The sequence below is a fragment of the Aptenodytes patagonicus genome, chromosome 1 (assembly GCF_965638725.1).
Source record: "Aptenodytes patagonicus chromosome 1, bAptPat1.pri.cur, whole genome shotgun sequence".
Lineage (NCBI taxonomy): Eukaryota > Metazoa > Chordata > Aves > Sphenisciformes > Spheniscidae > Aptenodytes > Aptenodytes patagonicus.
In genome coordinates, this window is record NC_134949.1 from 151,337,781 (window position 1) to 151,357,454 (window position 19,674).

General features: G+C 37.4%; 1 protein-coding gene across 2 annotated transcripts in view; it reads left to right on the forward strand.

Annotated features, from left to right (window-relative positions):
* Positions 1 to 18,749, forward strand: part of HERC2 (HECT and RLD domain containing E3 ubiquitin protein ligase 2) — a 118,013-nt gene extending 99,264 nt beyond the window's left edge. For both annotated transcript variants that reach the window (XM_076358875.1, XM_076358882.1), the window contains exons 83-93: positions 517 to 656; positions 1,691 to 1,878; positions 2,558 to 2,755; positions 4,929 to 5,012; positions 12,009 to 12,150; positions 12,893 to 13,087; positions 13,189 to 13,301; positions 14,209 to 14,399; positions 16,280 to 16,385; positions 16,922 to 17,134; positions 17,743 to 18,749. In XM_076358875.1, coding sequence (XP_076214990.1) covers positions 517 to 656; positions 1,691 to 1,878; positions 2,558 to 2,755; positions 4,929 to 5,012; positions 12,009 to 12,150; positions 12,893 to 13,087; positions 13,189 to 13,301; positions 14,209 to 14,399; positions 16,280 to 16,385; positions 16,922 to 17,134; positions 17,743 to 18,015 — 1,843 coding nt within the window. In that variant the 3' untranslated portion in view covers positions 18,016 to 18,749. The remainder of the gene's footprint in view (positions 1 to 516; positions 657 to 1,690; positions 1,879 to 2,557; positions 2,756 to 4,928; positions 5,013 to 12,008; positions 12,151 to 12,892; positions 13,088 to 13,188; positions 13,302 to 14,208; positions 14,400 to 16,279; positions 16,386 to 16,921; positions 17,135 to 17,742) is intronic.
* The last annotated feature ends 925 nt before the right edge of the window (positions 18,750 to 19,674 follow it).

Consider the following 19,674-nt stretch of genomic DNA (forward strand, 5'->3'; position numbering starts at 1 on the left):
TGTAGTCTGAGAATTTTATTTTAGTTCATTGTTTTATTCTTCCTAGGCCATTCAAAATTTTGTAGTTTAAACTACTACTTAAGTGTTTGAAAAGACTAAACAAAATACCTTCCCAACATCTGCCCCTTTATTTGCATGGCATTAGAGATATCCTTAAACTGTACAAAGTTCCAGTCTCTGAGGTCAGTAAACGTACTGTTTTTGCAGATGAATGCTTCTAATACTTGATCCTTTTAAGAGGGAAAAAAACCAAACAACCCCCTGCAAAAGTGCTATAAGGACCTACATAGAAGAAGTAGGAACAGCATATTGGAGGTTTAAGAATTTTTAATATACCAGCAGAATCACATCCATGTCATACGAGCTAGGGATGATTAATGTTGAATATTTGGGGAATATTTTGATATTGGACTGTTTATGAATACATCTACAGGCCAAATATCAGACACAGGCTGTCATTCCATTTTTTTCCACAATTAAAACACAGTTTTGAAATGTTTTACCTTCTCTGTGCAGGGGCAAAGGAGATTATCATCGGTTAGGCCATGGATCTGATGACCATGTTAGAAGACCACGACAAGTACAGGGACTGCAAGGAAAGAAAGTCATTGCAATTGCTACTGGGTCTTTGCACTGTGTTTGCTGCACTGAAGATGGTATAAAAATCAAATAATTTACTTAGTTCTCAGTACTGAATTTGAAAAAAATGAAACTTTATTTTTTAGTGAGCTGTTGGTAGGGTGTCCTTGCTAAAATTGCTGGTCCTCTATGTGCATGGACATATTTTGTGTTTGCAGATGTTGCATATTTCTTGAGCAGCAAGCTTGTCATTGATTTTAAAATGATCACATAAAACCAACTGAAGGTTTTTAATTAATAAAAAGTAGTTTAAGTTTCATAAATGCTGATAGTCAAAGAAAAATATAGAGCCCTAAAAGTAATTACAGATTGGTCAAGCAGTAGAATGAATGGATTGGGCTTTTTTTTTTACAGGGTCTTCTGAGCAAGTTTAGCTTGCTAAATGAAGCACTGCACAAACAATATTGCTTCTTACAGAGCAGGTTGAGGTATTGAATATTCTTTGTAGCAGACTCACTCTCACATTTAATTACCAAGTCTGCACAATAACTGAGTGTTTTATAGGTGCTAGTGAAATAGGATATAGCTGCAGAAGATGAATGCTCAGAAACAAGGTTGCTGTTCTACAGGTATTTTCCAATTATCTTGCAACAGTAAGCATCCATTTTAATGTCCTCTCTAGTAACACAACCTATTATAGGATCTTTTCTTTTGTCTCATACAAAATGTTAAGTCTTTTCTAATTCTTTTTTTTAATATCAGCTTTTTTTGCTATGAAACTATCAAATACAGGCTGGTTTTGGTGTATCTGTTGTTACTCTTCTGCTCCACCATTTCCTCCTGTTCTGGAACAGAACTTTTAAGTTATATGAACTATGAGGAAATAAATGCATCTTATACTAGCTGCTCTACATAGACCATGGGCCTAACCGTGTCGTTCAAGATTTATCTGCACTAGATAGTGGATTTCAGGATGGCCATCAGTCCTAGAAATCTTGATTACAGTCCAAAGCCTCATTCGGTTAAATGATTTATAAATGCTAATTAAAAAAAAAAAGGCAAAAAGCTTCTATCTTAGCTTCAGGACAATTAATTATTTTTATTGATTTAGGGGAAGTGTATACATGGGGAGATAATGATGAAGGGCAGCTTGGAGATGGAACAACTAATGCCATCCAAAGGCCACGCTTGGTTGCAGCACTTCAGGGTAAAAAGATCAACAGAGTAGCCTGTGGCTCAGCACATACTTTAGCTTGGTCAACCAGTAAACCTGCTAATGCTGGCAAGCTCCCTACACAGGTAATATTTTTGGCTTATTGTGTTCAGATTTTAAACATACTTAGTATGCTTATTGCTGATCTTTCAGTAGACTTACTTCCTTTCTAAATCCCTGCATAAGCTCAGTGCGCTTTGATTTGACTTCAAGTTTGAGCCAGTTACTTTGTTTTACTTCCGTATTTCCAAAGAAGGATTCCAATTTTCTGAGGTGAGAAAACCTCTTCATTCAGTTGTTAACCCAATGCAGAACAGTAACTCAGTTTGCAAATTGGCAGGAATTTTAGATCTGTATTCCAGGTATGAAAATCTTATGCCTTCCAAGGGAGTTCTTCCTTGCTTGCTTTACGTTGAGAAGATTGTTTTTTGAATATTCTGTCTTTCAGCTATAATGCCTGGGTGTAGCGATGATGGGATGTAAAATGTGTCTATTTATGGATAAAGAGAATTGTAAAATATGGAATAGCAAGAACAGTCTAACTGTCATGTTTCTAATACTTGTTTCAGTTTAAATGGATACTATTAGTATCTTTTATAAACAACTCAACTCGGTGTATTAAGTTTTGACAGTGTGAATAAGCAAGTATCTGAATCTCTATCTAATACAAATTTACCTACAAATCTTGTAAATTGTTGTCCTGTTTAATAAAATAAAGCGTATAATAATTCTAAATTACATTTGGATATCATTGCCTTATCATAGGTTCCTATGGAGTATAATCACCTGCAGGAAATTCCCATCATTTCATTGAGAAACAGGCTTCTGCTGTTGCATCACATTTCTGAACTCTTCTGTCCTTGCATTCCAATGTTTGATCTTGAAGGAAGACTTGATGAAACTGGCCAAGGACCCTCAGTTGGGTTTGACACGTTACGGGGAATACTGATATCACAGGGAAAGGTATTTATCAGAATATTTTTAAGGGATGGATTTGTAACTGTAAGTGAAACCTACTGTTTAAACTGTTTCTGAAGAAAATAGAACTATGTATCTCAATTTGTTCTGTAAGTTGTATATCAAATATTTGCATTCTGATTATGCAAACTTCCTTCTTTGTGAATGTGTTCTTTTTATTATGTTTTCCTCAGTTGTTCATCATAGCGCTTTTGTGTGTTGATCTTGAAAATAACTTACACTGTAAATCTTCAGTTTGTAGTATAATCGAATTCTTCTAGAGTATTCAGTAGATGCTATCCTGGAAAAAAAAGTAAGATAGGTACGAAATGGTCATTGTCTGCTTTTTGTGTTTCAGTTGTCATGATCAGGTGATACACTAGTTGATCCAAAGCTCTATGCAGGTACAAACTTGTTCTAGACTGGGCTAAAAGTGAAGACAGAATACCTAGGAGTTCAATCTCAAATCAGTAAAGAAAGTGGATTTTTATAGTTGTAAGTAAAGTCAGTCATGAGAAAATCTAGGTAATTATAATGCTTCAAGGTTACAACATCTATTCAAAACTTCAGGTATGGAAAGCCTTTAAAAACATGACTTACCTTCAGTATGATCATCAGTTTTGGATCTGAATTTTCTCACTGTCGTAGTAAGTTGTCTAACAAAAAATGATAACCTTATATAAACAGACAAAATCTGCTGGGAGATACATTTGAAAAGAGAAGCAGTGAAGTTTCCGTCTGCAGTGCTGTTCTTAAATAAGACACATGGCCTGTAACTAGACTCCTTAGGGTGTATTGTCTCAAGGTCTCTTTCTCTAGTGTGGTAGAGCAATCCAGCAGAATACATGCTTCACAGACCAAGAGAAGATCACACATTTTTCATCAAAACCTAAATTGGAAAAAAGGAAAGGATAATCCTAGCTATTCTGTTCATGACACTTTTATAGGACGCTTTTAGGACGAGAGGAAATGGCCTCCAGTTGCGCCAGGGGAGGTGTAGATTGGACATGAAGAAAAATGTCTTTACTGAAAGAGTGGTTAAACATTGGAACTGGCTGCCCAGGGAAGTGGTTGAGTCCCCATCCCTGGAAGTATTTAAAAGACGTGTAGATGAGGCGCTTAGGGACATGGTTTAGTAGGCATGGTGGTGTTGGGTTGACGGTTGGACTCGATGATCTTAGAGGTCTTTTCCAACCTTAATGATTCTATGATTCTATGGTATGTTAGTGCTATTAATAGGGAGTCTTTAGGTATATGATGTTAAGTATAGGAATGGGTGTGCAGGAGGCACATTCAGCATAATTTACTTCAAGAGTCTGCAGAACAGTTACAGAAAGGCTCCAGATAGAAGATAAAATGTGGTATCAGGCATATTTTATGTCAAAAGCATTCAACAGTGACACCAGAAGTTGCGATGCCATATTCATATCTCGGCATTTAAGTCAGGCATACCTTCAGAGATTCTAAAGACTTAAAAATCTTTTTAAAGCTTGCTTGAAACTGACAGTATAAAATTTGATCCAAATATTTAGCGAGAGAACCTCAGATACTTGAATTTGCATGAAAAGTTTATTTTTTATTTTTATTTGTTGTTTATTTATTGACTTCTGTAGCAAAATGATCTCATCTTTGGCTTTTTTGATTGTTTTTCTCTGACATTAATTATTCTCCATATATATATATTTTATTTTGGTATAAACTAATTTATACCTGCACTCAGCGGCATGTTGGTTGCTTAGTAATAACTGAATCTGGGTGCACTACAACCTTTCAAGCCATCAGTTTGAGTGATACAGGAGAGACTTTCTTCTTTACTTTTTTAGTATCCCGACTATTACAGACTTGAATTGTATTAGCACAAATAACACGATCCTTAACTAACTTTAAGATAAAGCACAGCTTTATCTTCTGTTGCTTTTGTTTATTTTTAGTATTCCAAAAGCATTTGATGCTTGTTTCCATTTCTTCTAAAGAAAGACTCAGAGGTGTTACGCCTTTTCTAGTGTTTTTTGATGTACTCAGGACAGTATTGCAGCATCAGTTTCTCTGTTCTGCTGAAGAGTCTTTTTTTTTTTTCCTGAGTTGAACTAAGTATGTGTTTATCTGTGAAATATGTGCAGCTTTCTTACTTGATTGCAGTTCTGCCACTATCTTAATTTTTTCGATTTTGCTTTTTTAGGAGGCAGCTTTCAGAAAAGTTGTGCAAGCAACTATGGTGAGAGACCGTCAGCATGGGCCAGTCGTAGAGCTCAACAGAATACAGGTATCTTAAGCTGAAGTTTTGATTTTAGTATCTGTATGTTTAGCCCACAGTATTAGGGTAAATGATTTAGACTCTAAGGAGCAAAATATGTCCTGGTTGACAAAGGACCGATTTTTCAAAACTCACTACATTAGATAATTTAAGAGAGTAGTGATTCTGATGCCTTTCTTACCTTTCTAAATGGTCAGATGAATTATTCAGCTGTTGCTTTCATAACAGAGAACATGAAGGAAAAAAAAAAAGGCAAGGAAAAAAACCCCAACCCTTGATATAATTAAAAATCAGGCTGATAAACTCGTCCTTTGCTGGTCATCACATGTGGTCATATTGATTGCAGAACTCTTTAATACAAAAGGGCTTTTTTCCTTATCATTGACGTTAGAAAATGTAATGTGCCTTAGGCCAGATATGTCTTTTTTTTCATAACTATTTCTGTAACATAGAATAGTAAAACATTGTTTTCGTTTAAATGGACTGAAGCCTGGTCTTACAGAGTCCTCGTGCATTTCTTTCCAGTAGTGGTGGCTTTCTTTTTTTTGTATATTGTAAAAAGTAAGAAAACCTACTCTTTGTAAGGTTAGAATGGAGAAATTGTGAAAATTTTGACTAATTAGTCTTCTCTTAGTGAACAGAAGTACATCCTGTTGTGGCTGGACCCTGTTTCTGCTCCTTTGCCATTTTCTATGGGCACTTAAAATTTCTTGTGGTAACGTTATGTGATTAAAATGTGTTGTTTTAGTTTATTATTTGGGAAGTTGAAGCTGAAGAGAGTGCCAGTGATTTTTCTAGTTACTTTTTTTTGTGTGTGTGTGAGAATTCAGAAAGTCCAGTGAAGCAGTGCAAGTATTTAACTTTAAACAGGAAACTAGTGAGTAGGTTTTGGGCTCATTTCCTAGTGTTCTCCTTCTACTGTTGAGTTTAAGATAGGCTTTCTCTTGTATTCCAGTTCGTTGCTTGAATCTGTCTTGAACTCTAGAAAAGAGGTGGTTGCTGCAGGGCTTCCCTTCTTCATAGCTTCTGGGGGAAATGAAATACTGCTGTAACACAAGTCTGTCCTAAATTTAGCAAAGTGAAGGCTAAAAAAGACCATGTTCATAATCTGGCCTGATTATACAGTACCAAGTACAGGTCACAATTTCTTGAGTTAGCTTTTGCAGAGAATGAAAATGTGGATTCTTAAACTGTTTGATCCTTTATAATATTTAATTGAAAATTCAAAGCTGCTTTACATAGTCTCAAACAGCTAATTGTCAATGTTAAGAATTTTCATCTTATTTGCAGTTGTGAGTTCAACTTCAGCTAGGCTTTAAGATCCCTTTGCTTTCAGAAGACTCTTCTTACACTTTATATATTATATGGTGCAGTCAATTCACTTCATCGTCTTCCTTTGTATAAAATAAACAGATGAGTTTTTAATTTAAAGTTGTTTTCCAGATACTGACTTGTTTTTTAAAATACTTCCTCAGCTTGCCTTGTTGTTCAGTGGTTTCTTTGGAAGAAGAACTGGACATAACAGCTGTCTAACTTGCAGCATAAAAGCAGGCCAAACACTACTCCCTTGTCCTGCAGTCAAGTTTTACATGGACCAGATTCCTTTAGAGTAGATCACATTCATCTTACATACTGCTTGGCCCTGGATCTTTTCTGTTGGGAGCCTTGTGATAGTAGGACACAGTAGTTTTATGTAGTTTTCTTGCTCAAGGTGTGTGAAATACAATGTGATGGCTGTACTGCAACTCACCCAAGTGCCAGCCTGGTATTTATATAGCATAAAATTGAGGGTAGATGTTTTATGCTTTGAGGTGTAGCATGAGGGCAAGCTTGAATGCACAGAGACAATTAGGGACACTGTTGGAGGACTGCGCAGGGCAGAAGAAACCAATCTTGATGCAGTTTTATCCATATTATTTTTTGGGAATGGTCGTTACGTGAAATGTTCCAAAACAGCACCTGGGCCTTGTTCTGGAAAGGCGTAATAGAAGTAGTTGAGGACTGAGCCAGGAAGTGAACTAACAGTTACATGTCTAGACAGGGCTCCAGTGCTCAAGTTTACTTACTGACCCTCTTACTAGCAGATCAGATTTACCTAGTATTTAAGTACCGGTGTAGCTCATGCGGTGTCAAATGGACAGTGTGTTATGACCTATAGGCAGACACATTTATAATGCTGTTAAATCATATCTTGCCTTTAGATGAAAGAGATTATCACACCAGTTGAAAGGCATTTCGTCCTTTTAAAAGGGAAACAAATTTCAGTTATTAAGGCAGGAATGTAATATTGCAAAGGATCTCCTGGTTCAATGTTCTCTACTGTCACGGGAGGAATGTCACACTTACGGATATATGAAATCCTACTTTAAGAATAGTTTCTTCCTCTTCACTAGGGCTCCTTATTAAACGTGGGTTACAGAAATCTCACTAGCATGATGTTTAAAAATGATCTGATCTTAAAGTAGGCATAGCATATCAATGAATGAATTATTTGTTCTTTTGTGAGTGTTATACTTCACTTTAAATAATGTTCCTCCTTCCTGGTTATTGTCTTCTCCCTTATCAAATGTGCTTTTAAAGAACACTCATTTCATGACAGCCTTCATTTTCCTACACTGATCAGGCTAAGCTTTTGTTGTCTGCTTGTGTAGAATAGTCTTTCTCTACTCCTCATCTTTTTATACGGTATTTTTTCTGTAGCATTTCAGTTTGAGCATAGATAACTGAAACCTCAAGGTACAGGTGAAACTGTGTCTGTGCTCTTGTAATTATCACACTAATACTTCTCTGCCTCTTCTGGAGATTGATATCATGACATATCCTTGAATTGTGTTTGTTTCCTTCATAGATCTGTCTTCTATGTTAAGAGTACATATTTTTCTTTCTTAGCTGATTCCAACTAATAAGCTGTCACCTTTTTGTGAACTTTTCTATTAGTCTCTGAGTTCATGGCTTTATGTACTACATTTCTCCCAAGTTCTGGTGGGCTGGAGAGAGTCCCACAGGATGGCCAGTATTTCAGTGGGTACTCTCAGGCTGCTTGAGACAAATATAAAATTTTGTTCTTCAGATTCAGAGGAAGAACTGAAATTTTGGTCTTCTTCACTTCAAAATGCTTTAACCAGATTACAGATTGACTTGAGTGCCTCTCCCCCTTCGTTGTGGTGGTTCTGCTCGCAACAAGTGATTATTCACTGGGGCAAGTTCTTGAACCTGATTCTTCCACACTTCACTGTATGCTGCTTTTGAGCTGCTGCACTTCTCTCTGGTCCAAGAAAAGTTGGTTTTCCACAAGCTGATACCTTCTGATGGCAGACTGTTTTATGAAAATCCTTCTTGGGCTCTAATAAACATATTACCTTGTTTTATGCTAAAAAGTTACCTCATCAGCAAGAAGGCTGGAACTGTATTTTAAAAACTTGAGATACTGCATAATCTGGGTGTTTAATAAGGCATGTATTCAGTGAGGGCTATATCTGACCCTATTCAGCCTATTCAGTAAAATACATTTCACAGGATACTTACGTCTCTAAAGGGGATGATTTGGAAACATGAGCAAGATGCTGTGCTCCAGACCTCTACAATAAAAAGCTAAACTGCTTGTGATGGATTGTGGCCTAAACATATTTGTATGAATTTTTGCCGTTTTTCAGTGAAGTGTATTTACTCTTTGCTAATAACCTAATAAATTTTAATATGGGCATCTGTCTTTGTCAGCAGGCAATATATTAAGGTGCTGGCAGAAATGCCAATAATCCTTCATGGCGTTCTTACATTGCTTTGTTAAAAGTCAAATTGTAACCATTCCTGCCTCTAAATGATCAGATTAAATGAAAGTTTTGTGTTGCTAGTGAATAAATACTAAACTAGATGTATAATACCAAATGTGCATGCCATCCTATTCAGTTCAGGCAGGATTACTTGCCTTTTTATTGTCACTTGATTAATTTGTATTTTAGGTCTGAGGTTTGAAAAAACAGTGAATTAACTACTGCTTTCATAGACCGTCTACTCATACTTTCCTCTTTTTAAGAGAAGACTCAGTGATTTCTCAACTTAAAATTTCCTGGGCATCCAAATGTCTTAGAAATCCACTGAATTAAACCCAGCTTGTGTCGATACAGAACATCTTACACATGAGGAGGACTTGAGTGTGTCAGCCTTTTAATAAAACCTGAAAGAAATCTGGTGGATGTTTTATCCAAAGCGTCAGAAGTATGCCGCATCAGAACAACTGGATTTTGAGATGCGCTGTAGCTTGGAGTGGGACCAAATACAGATTAGTGGGATGAGTCTGGGTTATTTCTGAATGAACAATCTTACAGATACAGGTGAACTATGTGCACTGTAGGAGTCCCTTTGCAGTCAGGGCAGGTTGAGAATATAAATTTCAGAACACAAAGGGGGAAAAAAATATTTTGGGTTTCTCCAGCCTTCTGTTTACTTTCCATTTCTTTCCCCTCTATACTGGTGAAATGCTTTTTGTATTCTTAGCCACTTTGTGTGCATCTCTTGCAGCAAAATACGTCGGATTTTCCTTGCATTCCATTTCTTACGGATCTTTATCAAATCTTAAAATACGCTTTTTCTGTAGGTACCTAAGAAACACATTACTCTGTGTGTATATACATATGTATTTTGGTAGTGCTTAATCATTTTTAGAGGCTCCTAGTAAGTATCACAGATGCATATTTAAATACTATCATTAATGAATATAAGAAAAACATGTATTCAGTTTTCTGGCCAACAACACAGCCTCTGATCTGTCTTATGTATGAAAAACTTACCCATATTTGACAATCAAATGTATGAGTAGAGATAGGATGCATTAACTAAGTGGATTGCAATCCAGAAAAACTGAATTTACCAAGGCATTGGCTGCTTCTTCAGAAATAGGGGAAGAAAACTTTATCAACAAATTTTATCATTGATTCCCCTCTGTCTTTCCATTTTCCTTTAAAGATGAACAGATATAATGCTGAGTAGAGACAGATGAACAATGAACTGTTTGAAATTAAAAATAAGTAAGGTATTGGTGGTTGGGAGAACGTAAAATTCCTTATCTAGGGAAGAAAGCCCACAGGGTTGTTAACTGGTAAGAATCATTCTGTCTAACTGCAATGAACACACCTATTGTTTTTGCATGTTTCCAGCTCTAATAGTAAAATTACTAAGGCCTAATCAGCCTCCAAATTTTTAGTTTCATTTAAAAAAAAATCATCGTCATCATTGTGGTCAGTTGTGTTTGAACTAAGATTGTCTCAAGTAGTTATATCTATATCAGGTCATAGAAATTACCTAGAACAATCATTCAGCATTGTCAGGTCAGTTCAAGACATGTAGTGGAAGCATCTAGATAACCAGATACTGTTTTTCATGTTTGTGCCAATCCAAGCATTAGTTGAAAAATTTCTTCTGTTACAGAGGCGCTGGAATTTGCAGTGCTTATAAATGGTGATAATTGTAGTAATCACTGACAGTTAAACAGCTATGTCACAGAGATAGGACCTATTGCAGAAGTTGCAGTGCAGCCTATCCTGGAACCAGTAACTTTTTCTCCTTAGTGTTTAGGTATGTCCTATTTTTATGTCAGAAACAAGCTGACAAAGTATGGGCTGGATGAGCAGGCAGTGAGGCGGGTTGAAATCTGGCTGAACGGCTGGGTCAACAGGGTGGTGATCAGTAGCATGAAGTCTAGTTGGAGGCCAGTAACTAGCCGTGTACCCCAGGGGCCAATACTGGGTCCAGTCCTGGTCAACATCTTCATTAATGATCTAGATGATGGGGCAGAGTGTACCCTTGGCAAGTTTGCCGATGATACAAAACTGGGAGGAGTGGATAGTATGCCAGAGGGTCGTGCTGCCATCCCGAGGGACCTTGACAGGCTGGAGAAATGGGCTGACAGGAACCTCATGAAGTTCAACAAGGAGAAGTGTGAGGTCCTGCACCTGGGGAGGAACAACCCCAGGCACCAATATATTCTGGGGGTAACCCAGCTGGAAAAAACGGCTTTGCAGAAAAGAACCTGGGGGTCCTGGTGGGCACCGAGTTGAACATGAGCCAGCAGTGTGCCCTCACCACAAAGAAGGTTAATGGGTGTCCTGGGCTGCATTAGGAGGAGTGTTGCCAGCAGGTCGAGGGAGGTGATCCTTCCCCTGTACTCAGCACTGGTGAGGCCACACCTGGAGTGCTGGGTCCAGTTCTGGGTTCCCCAGTACAAAAGAGACATGGACATACTGGAGAGAGTCCAACAGAGGGCCACGAAGATGATTAAGGGACTGGAGGAAAGGCTGAGAGAGCTGGGACTGCTTAGACTTGAGAAGAGAAAGCTCAGGGGGCATATCATTAATGTATATTTTTGCATATGTGAAGGGAGGGTGCAAAGAAGAGGGAGCCAGGCTCCTTTCAGTGGTCCCCAGTGGCAGGACCAGAGGCAATGGGCACAAACTGAAACACAGGAGGTTCCCTCTGACCATCAGGAAACACTTTTTTCCTGTGAGGGTGACCAAGCACTGGCACAGGCTGCCCAGAGAGGTTGTGGAGCCTCTATTCTTGGAGATATTCAAAAGCCATCTGGACATGGTCCTGGGCAGCTGGCTCTAGGTGGCCCTGCTTGATCACGGGAGTTGGACCAGATGATCTCCGGAGGTCCCTTCTGACCTCAACCATCATGTGATTCTGAAATAGTTCTGGGCTCCTAATAGCCTGAGATTTTAAGTGCTTTCATCCTCCTGGAGAGGATAGGGATATGTAATAGAAGTCTGTGATACCTGTATCTAGGTATGGATATTAGAAGGTACTGAAAAATACTGTAGTGCTGTAATTTGAAATTTGGTTCTTTCTCTGTATATGTCACATATGTACAAGATACACTGTGGACCTCTGCAAATGTTTCACTGAACACATTAGTATTTTAGAAACACTAATCTTACGGTCTGATCTGCACAGTGATGCCAGCTGAAATATGTTCTTACAGTGACTTTTTATAACGTGCTTACTCAATAGGTAAAACGTTCTAGGAGTAAAGGAGGACTGGCTGGGCCTGATGGTACAAAGTCAGTGTTTGGACAGATGTGTGCTAAAATGAGTTCCTTTAGCCCTGATAGCCTTCTGCTTCCTCATCGTGTTTGGAAAGTCAAGTTTGTTGGTAAGGATTCTCCACCTCCCCACCTGTTTTGAACTTAATTTTACAGTTTTCTTCAGATTTACTTCTTTGGAGGACCTGAAGGAAGGAAGGGATATAGGAAAACAATGTATGTGTGTAGGCAGAGGAAGGTGCTTAAAATGTTAGGAAGCAAAAAAGCCTTTTTAAATTATTTTATAAAACCCCTCAATATTAGTGGAAATGTGTCTGTAATTGTCCTCAAATTCTGGGGGCAACCCTTGCTTACAACAAACATTCTGCAAAACCTAAACCTGTTTTCAGCTGTCTGAGTTGGTAAATAATTCTGGCTAGCTGGTTTTACTGGTAGGGTTGTTTTTACAATTCAAATATCACTTTGAGCTTTTTGATGAAAAATATTTTAGATTGAAGAGCCATTCTAGATATATAAAATATAGCTACTTTAAAACTTTCTTTGGAATTGCGTTACTTTGACTTTCTTTTTCTACCTCTTTTATTTTGATTAGTGTATAACACAAAAATGTTAGTTACGCTCTGGCAAAATACTATTTTTGACACTGAGATATTGTATAATCTTCTAAATAGTATGATTTACAATGAACTGGAAATATCCAAATATAAAGCGAAACATAAAGGGTTTTCGTATGAACAGATATGACAGTGCAGCTTTTAGCTATCACCCCTGTGGAAGGAAATACAGTTTATTTCGATACTTCATTTATTTTTAAAAGAACGTTTTAATTTTGAGCCTTTTTTCTTCTCCAAGGTGAATCTGTGGATGATTGCGGTGGAGGTTATAGTGAATCAATAGCAGAAATGTGCGAGGAGCTTCAGAATGGGCTAACCCCTCTGTTAATTGTGACACCAAATGGAAGAGATGAATCTGGAGCAAACAGAGATTGTTTCCTATTAAATCCTGCTGCCAAGTCCCTCTTGCATATGAACATGTTTCGTTTTCTTGGTAATTTCGTAGCAACATTGTGACATTCTGTTTGAATTACATGGTCAGAATACTGGGAATCTAACAAAAAAAATTGAAAAATACTATGTTTAAACTTACAGGTGTACTTTTGGGCATTGCTATCCGGACTGGCAGCCCTCTGAGCCTCAACCTGGCTGAGCCAGTGTGGAAACAGCTTGCAGGAATGAACCTAACAATTGCTGATCTCAGTGAGGTAAGTATGAAGTTTCTGAGTAGGATATAACTTACAGAAGACAAGCAGACTGTAGCATAAATTTTTCTCCAGTGGTTGGCTTCCCTGGTTTCTATATATTTGTATTTTGACTGGCCTTTTATATTTTGAGCCAGTATGTAAGGATGACTTGTACTCACTGTTAAAACCGTAAATTTACAAGTCGTTCAAAAGTAGTCAAATATGCTATTTGAATTCTAGAGCATTCTCAAATCTTCTCATGGGTTTGACTACACAAATGTTTGTGGTCGAACTCCTACTTTCCAGTAGACCTTTCTGTAGCTGTTACTGTCTGTTGTGCCAAGATGCAGTAACTGATTGGGTGCACACGCCTACACTGTTTTGAAGTAAAAGAAAATTAGTTCAGGCTACTACTGAGGATAGTTCGTGCCCACGTACTGAACATCACAAACTTTCAATTTCTGTTTACTGAGCTCAGTAAGTGTGGAGTAAGAGTTAAGTCTTTGTTACAAAGAAGAGTTCCTTCCCAAATACTGTCACGTAGAAATGTACTTACTGTAAAAGCTTCGAGTCATTTACTTGTCAGTAAGGGGAATCCTTTTGTACCAAAACCAGCACTGGACTTTAAAAACATAATCACATCTACAAGCTTCAAATCCATTTTCTTACATAATACAGTTTCTTGGCAAATGCTCCCCAAAAGGATTGAAATCTAGAACACATGCGCCCTCCCACATCCCAGCATAATGAAATTTTGTGTAAAATACTAAGGCATTTTATGGCTTTGAAATTCAGTTAGAGAGGTTATGGTCAGAGATTTGACAATGCTTTTGGTAGATGACATATGATGCACTGCTTTTGGTATGCAAGAGATGGTGTTGTATAGTGCTAATAAACTGACTTTAATTTGGGCTTGTTACTTCCAAAGGTTGATAAAGATTTTATTCCTGGGCTTATGTACATTCGAGACAATGAAGCTACTTCAGAAGAGTTTGAAGCTATGAGCCTCCCATTCACTGTGCCTAATGCAAGTGGTCAAGATATTCAGTTGAGTTCCAAGTATACCCATATTACACTGGATAATAGAGCTGAGTATGTGAGGCTGGCAATAAACTACAGGTTTGTTGAACAAGTCATTCAAATTATTGACATGAATAAGCATTTTCTTTTAAAAATATATAAAAGCTTTTAAACAATATACTACTTTAACCTCTTATGTACAAGTATTTTAATATTTTCATGTAATTACAGTGTTGATTTTCTGATTTCTTTTAATCTCTCCAAGGAGAAAAGATTGAACTTAATTCTTAGGAAACAAAATTAACTAGCAGGTATGGCTCTAGATTTTAATAGCTGTCCTGACAGAGCAGTTTTGGCAGCCAGTTTTACAGGTGGAGAAATGCTCCATCCATCTAGTTCTTCCTATGCGATAAAGTAGCAGGCTTGATCATTAAGTTCTTTGTGAATAGGGCTTGGATTTAGTACTACTGCTCCCACAGTTTTTCATATCATCAGTTGTAGTCAAGAACAGTCCCAGATGAATTCTTATTATATTCTTATCTAAGTTGGAATACATAAAATAAAATGTTCATTCCCTGGACACCATAAAGTAAGTCTGACACGTATGTGCGGACAAGTAAATTTACCCTCAGGTGCCAAAAGCAGAACATTGCACTGAAATCAGTGGGAAATAATTGTTCAGTATTTGAGAAGACAGGCCTTTGGTTACTTAAATACCTAGATAGCTAATCTAGACAAGTACATCTAAGAAGCAACCGCAGGCATCTTGTTATGTGGAGCACTGGGCCCTGGTGCCTATTGAACTATGGACATTTAGATAATTTGGACGAGAAACTCATTCATAGTTGTTTTATTCTCTCCGCCGTAGTTAACTGTTGTACCAAGAGTGCTTGAGCAAGACTGTATCATCACTATATACTTGCTTATTAGTTTGTAGTTATACTGCCAACAGCAACTTAAATTATGGTCTTGGTGTTTTGTTGTTGTTTGTTTTTGTTTGTTTGTTTGTTTGGGGTTCTTTGTATAAATGGTTATGAACCAATGCTTAAACCTATTTTTGACAGCAGAGAGGAATTTCATTTGGAATGGATAAACGATATGTCTACAAAAAATGTTATATTCCTTTGAAGAAATGGGTTTGTTCTTTTGCCAGTTCTGCTATCCTCAAAGGACATGAGCAATTCTAAAGCATTTTACAGTTAAAAGTCCTGTGGGAGAAACATTTAAATGTTTAGATTAAGTATCAAGTTTTTTAATCATATGAAGACCTTGAGAGAAAAACTAGCACCTGAATAGAATCCATGTGAAAAAGTAGATGCATAAGACCATGTTTGTCCTGACATTTTTGTTTATTTGATAACAATAACAAACATGTTTGTGATAACAAACCTGAGGACAGGACTTGTCAATGATGTGAATCTCTGCTCTGGAGAGCTCTGTAAAACATCTCAGAAATTATTTGACAGGGGAAAAAAAAAAAGCAAAACACAAATCATGGGTGGCAGCAGAAGCAGCAGAGTGTTAGACTTATCTGTGTCTGTCTTGAAATACAGTAACTCCTGTCCTCAGACATCATGGTTCAGTTCAGACCCATTTTTCTTTTACCGTAATGTCTGTCTAGTGTTGGGAATGTTTGAGGGCAGAGTTTCAAAGCACAGCCATTCTTTTCCCAAGAGCATATTGTTTCCAAATGGGATATTGGTTTGTTCTTGCCAGGCACAGCACATGAATAATGCTGGAGATAAAATATCCTAAACATTGGGAGGTATCTCTCCAATACTGAGCTTGCTGTGCAATATGAATTGGTGTAGAAACTGGTATAAGTCAAGTATCTTGTGTGACAAATGTTTATTAATGTTCCTTGGCACATAGCTGGAGACTTGAGGAGAATGGTTAAAGTTTCCTTGGTATTACAGTAATTGCTAGAAATAATTGCTAGAAATGGCATTCATAGAAACTCTGAAAATGTGTCTCTGCAGACTTCATGAATTTGACGAACAAGTTGCAGCAGTTCGTGAGGGGATGGCCCGTGTTGTTCCAGTTCCTCTGCTTTCGCTATTTACGGGATATGAACTGGAAACTATGGTATCAATTTCTGTTTTGCTACTCTGTCAGACTAACTTGGAGTGAGATTCTCACTTATATCTTATAATCCAAAACCCACATTAAATACTATTTACAATGCTCGCTCGGTGATTGCGAACATTTTGTCCAAGGAAAGACTAGAAAATGTTTAATTGCCCTCTTGGTGTTAATAAGGTTATTTTTATATAGCTGAGCAGTGATGTAATGAATTATTTCTGGAAGAAACAAACAAACAAAGCCGAAAAAACCTACAAAACAGGCACCTAGGAGGTGAATTGGAAATATTCGTCCCAAGTAAAATGTTTAATTCTTTATGTGATTCAGGAATATGAAAGAAGGTTCATTATTGTCCCGTGGTGGGAAGATGTATATTTAGTAGTATTGTAATAGGAGACTGTGCACAGCACTTCAAATATTTGAATGTTCATTTTGTCAGTGTAAAAGCTGATTAAATATTTTAAAGGAATGGGGGAACAAATCGCCTGTAATTGATTTGATCAGACTTTTGTAGCCTATCACTATATTTTATTTTTCAGGTATGTGGAAGCCCAGATATTCCACTTCACCTTCTGAAATCTGTAGCGACTTACAAAGGCATTGAACCAACTGCTTCCTTGATACAGTGGTTCTGGGAAGTGATGGAATCCTTCTCCAATACAGAGCGATCTCTCTTCCTGCGTTTCGTTTGGGGCAGAACAAGGCTGCCCAGGACTATTGCAGACTTTAGAGGGAGGGACTTTGTTATTCAGGTAAGGTGTGTGGGATGGGGTGTGGGATATTTATTTTAAAAAGCTGGTAGTGGAGAAGTAGTAGCATGACGTCACAAGAGAACAGGCGGATTTCATTAAACTGTTTATGCAACATTACATTGTAGATTCGACCGTGCAACAGAGACCTATAATGTGTATAAATATTTTTCTCTCTTGACTTGAGCAAGTGGATATTCGTTTCATTTCCCATCCATTTGCTTCTCTGGATTTTGATAGTTTTCCACTGTCAGTCATCAGCTGTTTTTGCTGGCATTTATTTAGCATTTCATTCAGCTCAGTAATCATTTCAGCTAAATTAAAAAACCACAATCTTCAAATCATATTTTTGGTATTTGCTGAAGTAACATAATCCTTTTTAGATTGTTCCTAACCACATATTCATAATCGAAGCAGCTCATATATGTCTGCTTTTATTTATTTACTTAGTGTAGGGAAAATGGATTTGGTCTTTTCATTGTTCTTTTAAGAAACCTCAGCATCAGAATCACAAATTTAACATGCTGTTAAAAAAATTCTCAAGTATTATTCTGATATGTATTTGTGGTTTGGACAGTGAACCAGAATATTATGCTTTTTGTTTTCAACAGGTATTGGATAAATACAATCCTCCAGACCACTTCCTTCCTGAGTCATACACTTGCTTCTTTCTCCTGAAGCTGCCCAGGTATTCCTGTAAGCAAGTACTAGAGGAAAAACTGAAGTATGCCATTCACTTCTGCAAGTCTATAGACACTGATGATTATGCCCGGATAGCGCTGACAGGAGAGCCAGCGGCGGATGACAGTAGTGATGATTCTGATAATGAAGATGCAGATTCTTTTGCTTCAGATTCTACGCAGGACTACTTAACAGGACATTAAAAAAATAATATAAGGGGTAGTTGTCGCAAGCACTGAGGCAAAACGCCAAAATGACAATGAAGCCAAGGACAGTTTAGGTCTCAGAATATAGAGTGCGTAGTCAGAGGGATGGTAATCTTCGGAACACGGGGGCAGTGTGTTTGCTACTCACAGTAGGAATTAAGGGTTACAACCTAAACCATCAGCTTAGAATAAATGGCACAGTATGTGGGCATTTAACATTTATTTTAAGAGCTGAAAGTGGCCCCCCATAATGCTGCACTACATTTAGAACCTTTGTGTTTACTGAAGTGTTGTAAATGTTTATATAAAGATGGTAGTGCAGCATCCAAAAGGCACTGAAGCCTTCAAATTGTGGGTGCAATAGGTTTTTTTTTCATATTAAGTGTTGTGTTCTGTGCATCTTCTTGATTGTATATTGGAAATACTGTGCAACAACTGAATAGTATTATAAATATTTCAATTAACTTTACTAGAAGTTTGTTAAAAATTTTTGAACATTGAATTAACATTATTCCTTGAAATTCTTCTATAGATAATAAAAATGGCCAATAGTTTCACCTCCACCCCTGGTTTGTATATTTTAGCTTATGCATTATTTATCTCAAATTTGATACCTTTCTGTGAACAGCATCATAATTCTTATCATGGAAAGTGTACTGTATATAATTTGTGCCATGTAAATGCAAAAGTTATAATTTCCCTCCGAATAAAAGTTCTGCCACAGAAAAAAATAGTATGTGGTTTTCAATGGTAGTGCAGCTGTTACGTGGGATGAACCGCTCTGCTAAGAAATGTTTCTGCAACTTACAGCTGTTGACCAAACGTTGCTGGTGCTGCTCCACCAATATGTAGCTATAGTAGGTGCATTGCCATAGGCAGAACATGAGCTATAGTAAACTCAGAGCAAGTCTGCACGCCACGTTGCTGGTAGCGATTAGGTACACTTTGTTTATGCAGTTGTTCCTAATGCTCCTGTTGTCAGTAATGGTAAATTTGTTCTTGGACACCTGGGAAAAAACTTGCTTTTGAGGAAGTGTAAGGGACACGTGTCTTCAAGTGCCTGAACGTGAGTAGAAGAGTGTGACGACAGTCGTATAACATACTGTCTCTGAGAAAATTAGACCATTTTACAAGGCTTGATCACGAAACATTGTGCATCCAGAGTAGCCTGTTTGAATAACTCATTGAAATCAAGTGGCATTCAGGCAGGTATTATGTGTTTACTACACAATGTATGCACTAGTTTTTCAAAGTAGGAAAATCAGATTTCGTTGTGCCAGAGCACTAATATTTTACTTCAAAATCCAGTAGAAGGTGATGTCATACCATTTCTTTGCTAATTATTAGGGTAGGTATATGTGAATATTTAACAATTCAGAGTTGATTCATTTTTTTAGTGTCTGCATTTGACTTCTAGTCCAACTTCTGCAAATTTAAATATTAACTGTGGTCATGAAATCAGTTTTTCCGAGATACTGACATTTCAAAATACTGATATTTCAAAACAGTGGTGAAACTACCTATTTGTTGTTACGATGTCAGAGTTTTGAAATCTGTGAGCTTTAGAGGCCTCTATTTCATGCTGAAGATCTCTTGCGATAAATGCTCCTGTCCCGATCCTCTGCCTCGCTGGAGACTCCAGAAGTCAGGCCTGTG